This window comes from Rhagoletis pomonella, unplaced genomic scaffold (assembly GCF_013731165.1).
Source record: "Rhagoletis pomonella isolate Grant_MI unplaced genomic scaffold, Rhpom_1.0 Rhpom_scaffold_05133, whole genome shotgun sequence".
NCBI lineage: Eukaryota > Metazoa > Arthropoda > Insecta > Diptera > Tephritidae > Rhagoletis > Rhagoletis pomonella.
This window is the reverse complement of record NW_023467530.1, coordinates 1-6,542: the sequence shown is the minus strand read 5'-3', so window position 1 is coordinate 6,542 and position 6,542 is coordinate 1. Positions and strand designations below refer to the sequence as shown.

At 49.1% G+C, this 6,542-nt stretch overlaps 2 protein-coding genes across 2 annotated transcripts; both read left to right on the top strand.

Moving 5' to 3' along the window:
• The first annotated feature begins 218 nt into the window (after positions 1-218).
• LOC118756150 lies at positions 219-4,888 on the top strand. Its single transcript, XM_036490932.1, has 3 exons — positions 219-235; positions 296-4,802; positions 4,847-4,888. The coding sequence occupies exons 2-3, from the start codon at positions 756-758 to the stop codon at positions 4,886-4,888; spliced, it is 4,089 nt and encodes a 1,362-aa protein (XP_036346825.1). The 5' UTR covers positions 219-235; positions 296-755.
• Positions 4,889-5,207: 319 nt separating this feature from the next.
• LOC118756151 lies at positions 5,208-6,305 on the top strand. Its single transcript, XM_036490933.1, has one exon. The coding sequence runs from the start codon at positions 5,208-5,210 to the stop codon at positions 6,303-6,305; it is 1,098 nt and encodes a 365-aa protein (XP_036346826.1).
• The last annotated feature ends 237 nt before the right edge of the window (positions 6,306-6,542 follow it).

Sequence of the window (6,542 nt, the reverse complement as noted above, 5' to 3'; positions counted from 1 at the left end):
TTTTTCTGTTCGTATGCATATGTACATGCATGTAGGCAAAGCATTGGAGTTGTTTGTCGCGGAGTTGTGCCTTGTAAATATGTATGTACAAATTAATGTTAGGTTTTTTGTGTACATACATACCGCAATGTGTCGTTCACTCGATTACCGCTGCCATAATTTGGTTGATCTGCTGGCGCAAGTCAACCTCAAAGTCAGTCGTCAACCAAAGGGATCGCGTGAAGGACACACTGCGGTAAGTAACTCCTAAAGTATTTTCAATTATATCTTTGTAACAAGTCTTTACATCGAACAGAAATAAACCAAGTAATACGTCATTGGACTATTATTGTGTATGCGCCTTTTTTGACAACGTTACTTGCGTTAAATTCGCAAGCGGGTTGACGACAATTTCTTTATTTCGCAGTGAAATACATAATTTATTTCACTGACTGATTGCCGTTTATGGAAAGTTCTCAACGTTCCTCAGTCATCGCCTATACACATACGTACATTTTTGCACTTGCCGCCGCAAACGAACAAGAACTGTAACTATTCTTATTGGAATTACTTGTATGTGGGACTGAAAAGTCGAATTTCGCATTTGCCAGCCAGGCGAATAATTTAGCCGTATTTTATACACTGAATTAAGGAGTTTATTTGCAACTCGCATACATTTCATATTTTTATTTGCCGTTCATAAACAACCTGCCGCTTTGTTTAATCTTGCAATTAGCCGCATTGCATGCGTAAGTCTTCGTGCCGACGTCCATGATATGACTATGCGTTCACCAGTTTCTAAAGCCACTACATCTGCCTCAGTGGCCGACCCGCCGAAGTTAGTATCGGATTCCGGCACTGCTGCCGACATCATTGATTTGCCAAACACTCCCGAAGCCGAGGGAGTTAGTACTCGTGCCTCATCTGCCGCCCGCCAGGAAGCGATGTTTCAGGCTATGCAGAAACGCATCGCCACGCTTGAACGCAGTCTGAAGGTTGCCCAACAGAAAATAAGAGAACACGAGTTAGCAAACGAAGCCCAACGCGCAGATGCGCAAAGCATATCCAGTGCACCCAGCGACAGTTCCGCCAACGAATCTGCCTTGCCGTCATCGAGCCTGCCAATGACACAGTTCCAGCTTCTTCACCCGCAATCGCCGATCGTAACGAGTGCTGCTACCAATGTAGATGCTGTGCAGCCGCTGTTGCCACCTCATAACGCTACACGTTACCCGATGTATACCGCCACTCGTGTCTCGCCGCCCATTTACACATCTTCAACAAATGGTTCAGCTGTAACAACAGCAAATGGTATGTACCCCAGCTCGACTTTACCTCCGCACCACGCGTTTCTTAACAGTCTTTCGTCAACGGTGCCAATTCCTGCTAACGTAGGCTCCGTACCTGCGCAGTTTTCAACTCAGCCAAGAAAATTGCAAGATTTGCCGGAGTTTAGTGGGAAGCCGGAGGACTGGCCGATATTTTTTACTGCTTACACCGAGTCAACCGCTGTCTATGGGTACAGCTGTTTTGAAAACAACTTACGCCTGCAGAAGAGCTTAAGGGGTGAGGCCCGAGAGGCTATTAAATCGCTGCTTATCCACCCGAACAATGTGGGCAATATCATCGAGCAACTTAGGTTCCGATACGGTCGCCCGGAACAATTAATTCGAAGCCAGCTAGCCCATGTTCGAGAAATTGCTCCGATATCAGAAAGCTCAGTGGTAAAGTTGATACCATTTGCGACGAAGATTGCCAACATTTGTGCATTTTTACGTTCTGCGTGTGGCGGAGAGCAGCATTTAGCGAATCCAACGCTTCTTGATGAGCTCGTTGGAAAGTTACCCATGAGCAAGCGTATCGAATGGGCAGTTTTTGCATCGTCTTTGCAGCCTTATGCAACGGTTCAGCATTTCAGCGATTGGCTTACTAAACTTGCCAATGTCATCTGCACGGTTTACGACGGGGAAACAGCGAGAGACTCGAAGCGCCGGGTTGTGCTGCACGCTGCCGAATCACAACGCCATCCAACGTGCCCTATTTGTCAGGGCCAACATAAGCCAGCCGACTGTAGCCAGTTCAGCCAACTTACAGTGCCGAAGAGGTGGGAAGAAGTGAAGCGACGCCATCTCTGTTTCTCATGTCTCAACGCTGGACATGGATCGCGCAATTGCCAAAGGCGCAAACCATGTGCCACCGACGGCTGCAAACGGTTTCATCATAAATTGTTGCACGAAATTGAAAAAACTATCGACGGGTCATCAAACCAGTCATTGCCGCCTCGAGATCGCAACAGACGTGTTTCCATTGCCGATCCACGTAAAACGATTAGCACGCAGACGCAGCCAGCGTCGCGTATTCAGTCGCAAGGCGATACGGATGTAGCAGTCCTTAGTTGCAGTGCAAACGTTGCCGATAGCAAGTTGTTATTTCGGATTCTGCCGGTCGTGCTGTATGGGAACCAGAAGCGCGTTGAGACGTACGCCCTTTTTGATGAAGGTTCGTCAATAACAATGCTTGACAACGCACTAATTGAAGAGCTCGGGTTACGTGGCCGGACTGAACGCTTGAACCTACAGTGGTTCGGAGGACGTGCAACCCAAGAGCCAGCCGTGGTGGTAGACTTACTCGTGAGTGGTGCCAATATGCAAAAGAGACATAAACTACGAAGGGTTTATGGTGTTTCAAACCTGCAGCTACCTTCTCAGAGCCTGAGTAAAGCCGATTTGCGTTGCCATGAAAAACATTTAAATAAGCTGGCAGTTCAGCCATACGCGCAAGTCAAGCCAAAGCTGTTAATCGGACTCGACCACTGCCACCTTGGTTTGCCGTTAACCACAATGCAGCTAAACAAGTGTGGGCCGTTTGCCGCGAATACTGAGTTGGGATGGGTTGTGTTTGGACCAACAACCAACTCTTATCCGACATTGCCATCATGTTTATTCGTTAACTGCCACACTGAGCAGTCGCTACACAATGCGGTTGCCGAATATTTCGAGACGGAAAGCTTTGGGGTTCGAGCTGCGCCTGCCATCGAGAGTGAAGCTGATATCCGTGCTCGCGAAATCTTGAGGTCCACTACGTGCCGTGTTGAAGGAAGATATCAGACTGGTCTGCTCTGGAAGCGTCCCGACATACAGCTACCTGCGAGCTATGCTATGGCCTTGAGGAGATTAGCGGGTATTGAAGCAAAAATGAGGCGCGATACAAACTTTGCCGCTGAATATAAGCGCATCATGAATTCCTACGTCGCGAAGAACTACGCAAGAAAGCTGTCGCCAGAAGAAGACGCTTTAACTAACGATAGGACATGGTACTTGCCTCACTTCGCCGTCAGCAATCCCAACAAGCCAGGCAAGTTACGTATGGTGTTCGACGCGGCTGCTGAGGTGGACGGTGTGTCCCTCAATTCACAGCTCATGAAGGGTCCACAGGAATATCGGCCTTTGCCTGCTATACTATTTCACTTTCGTGAAGGAGCAATAGGCGTGTGTGGTGACATCAAAGAGATGTTCCACCAGGTGCTGGTTCAACGTGACGATAGACGTGCGAAACGATTTCTTTGGCGCAATGGTGATACCACCAGACAGCCCGAAGTGTATGAGATGCGCGTAATGACCTTTGGAGCAGCATGTTCGCCTTGCGCCGCCAACTATGTGAAGAAGATCAACGCGTTAGAGTATCGCAAAAAAGTCAGTGGTGCTGTCCGAGCCGTGAAATCGATACTGGACTACCATTATGTCGATGACTATGTCGATAGCTTCGACACAGAAGAAGAAGCAGCTGACATCACGAAACAAGTTCGAGCAATACACAAGATGGCCGGTTTCGATCTTTGCAATTTCGCGTCGAACTCGTCAAGAGTGACAGAAGCCCTTGGCGGCGACGGAGCTACCCGTCAAATAGCCAAGAAGGAAGGAGTACTGGTGGACAGAGTTCTCGGTTTGTTTTGGCAGGCATCGACCGACACCTTTGGATTTAAACTGAAGTTCAACAACGTAGAATCCAGCGTATTGAACGGAATGCGGCGTCCAACAAAGCGAGAACTCCTCAGCGTAGTCATGTCCATCTTCGACCCGCTGGGATTTCTGAGCAATTTTGTAGTGAGTGCTAAGATACTCATGCGGGAGGTGTGGAAGCATGAAATCCGGTGGGACGAACCATTGCCAAACAACGTAAACGCCGCATGGGAATGCTGGCGTAAGCAACTTTCAACGGTCGCCGAATATGTCGTTCCTCGGTACTATTTTCTAAACGGCAAACCTAAAGCTCTGCAGCTCCATGTCTTCGTCGACGCTAGCGAGGATGCCTTTGCTGCGGTGGCCTACTGGAGGTCAACCAATGCCGTCGGTGAGGTGGAAGTCGCATTTATCTCCGCAAAAACCACATGCGCGCCGATGAAGTCTTTGACGGTGCCTCGATTGGAGCTTCAGGCAGCCGTGCTGGGTACGCGTTTAATGAGCTGCGTCCGGGAGAAACACTCCTTGGACATTGATGACTGCATCATTTGGAGTGACTCCAAAACGGTAATCCAGTGGCTTCGCAGCGAACATCGGCGCTATAAGCCATTTGTGCAGCATCGGATCGCCGAGATATTAGCCGCAACTACTACCGCAAATTGGAGATGGCTACCTACCGAGGACAATGTCGCCGATGAGGCCACTCGAGCTAATAACTTTATCGACTTCAGCTCATCTGCACGTTGGACCTGCGGCCCACCATTTTTGTTACGAGAAGAGCAGGCTTGGCCGTCAGAGGGCTTCACATGCAATCATCATGAGGAAGCGGACAAGGAACTTCGCCCTAAATTCGCCCTTGCGATAGTAAGTTGTACATTTTTAGATTATAACCGATTCTCTTCATTCAGCAAACTGGTGAGGACGACAGCATGGGTCCTGAGATTCATTGACATTTGCCGCCGCCGTAATCCACCAGAACGATGCTATGGGCTGACAGCCAAAGAAGTCGAGACTGCTAAGCTTTGTTTGTGCCGTCTTGTTCAGCGTGGTGAATACGCCGAGGAGTTTCAGCAGATCGAAAGCGGCCAGGACCTACCACGCACCAGTTCGCTTATTCAACTTTCGCCTTATATTGATGAAGACGGTGTTCTTCGTGTACGAGGACGCATAGATGCTGCCAGCTGGCTCCCAATATGCTCGAGGCGCCCAATCATACTGCCGCCAAAGCATGATTTTACAACTCTGGTCACCATGCACTACCACATCAAAATGCATCATCAAAATCTAGAAGCCACTATTTGCGAGATACGTCGCTGTTACTGGGTACCACGCCTCAGAAGTTTGCTGCGCAGTGTAGTCGCCAAATGCGCCGTATGCCGCCTAAAGAAAATCCACGCCGTGCCACCATTGATGGGTCCGCTTCCGATTGATAGGCTAACTCCCCATATCAGGCCGTTCAGCTATACGGGCCTTGATTACTTTGGACCGATAACAGTAACTGTTCGTCGCGCCAACGAAAAAAGATGGGTGGCGTTATTCACGTGCCTGACCGTCAGGGCTGTGCATTTGGAGTTGGCCCATGACCTCAGCACTGACTCATGTATAGTCGCAATGCGGAACTTTATAAATCGTCGCGGCGTTCCCGTACGCATCAGGTCCGATAATGGGAAGAACTTCGTCGGTGCTGACATGGAAGCAAAGCGCTTCAGTGAAGTATTCGATTGCGATCGCCTGCAGAGTGAGCTGTCGCAAAGGGGCGTAGAGTGGATTTTTAACTCGCCTTTCAACCCGGCAGAGGGGGGCGCTTGGGAACGGTTGGTGCAGTGCGTCAAGAGGGTACTACGACACACGTTGAAGGAAAGGTCGCCACGGGAGCACACGCTCAACTGTTTCCTCATCGAGGCGGAAAATATAGTGAATTCTCGGCCGCTGACGCACTTGCCCATCGATTCCAACCAGGAGCAGCCGCTGACTCCTAATGACTTCCTTCTGGGTGAAGCCAACACACCGCAAACTCCGATTGCCAACGAAGTTCTGGAGAAGACGTGCCTTCTGCGACAACAGTGGCGTCTTGCCCGACAACTAAGGGACCATTTTTGGAAGCGATGGATAGCGGAGTACCTCCCCACATTGACACGCCGGGTTAAGTGGTGCCAGAGAACAAAACCTCTGCAGATAGATGACCTCGTCTTCATATGCGATCCCAATGTATCTCGCCGGGACTGGTGCCGAGGTAAGGTGGAACGCTTGTATACGGGAGCAGATGGTGTGGTCAGACGAGTGGACGTATGCACTTCCGGTGGATTGAAGCGACGCGCCGTCTCCAAATTGGCTGTTCTGGACGTCGAAGGTAGTGAATCGGGCTGATTCACGGGGGTGGGGATGTTGGGAACTCCTGCCTTTGACATAATTTCAATTTCATGCATTTCAATTCCATGTACTTCATTTTTGTATTTTATTTTTAATGTATTCCATTTCGATGTTCTCATTTATTTTCAAATACCTTTCATACATACATATGTTACTCTCATTATTTAGAGATACATATGTACACATATGTGTTACTAGTGCCCTATGTATCCCATGTATTTAATTTGCCGCTAA

Bases quoted from the DNA above. Each gene is read 5' to 3' on its own strand.
- LOC118756150 (XM_036490932.1), top strand. From the start codon at position 756: ATGACTATGCGTTCACCAGTTTCTAAAGCCACTACATCTGCCTCAGTG. The intron at 4,803-4,846 runs GTAAGTTGTACA...CTCTTCATTCAG, and splicing joins CTAAATTCGCCCTTGCGATA to CAAACTGGTGAGGACGACAG.
- LOC118756151 (XM_036490933.1), top strand. From the start codon at position 5,208: ATGCATCATCAAAATCTAGAAGCCACTATTTGCGAGATACGTCGCTGT.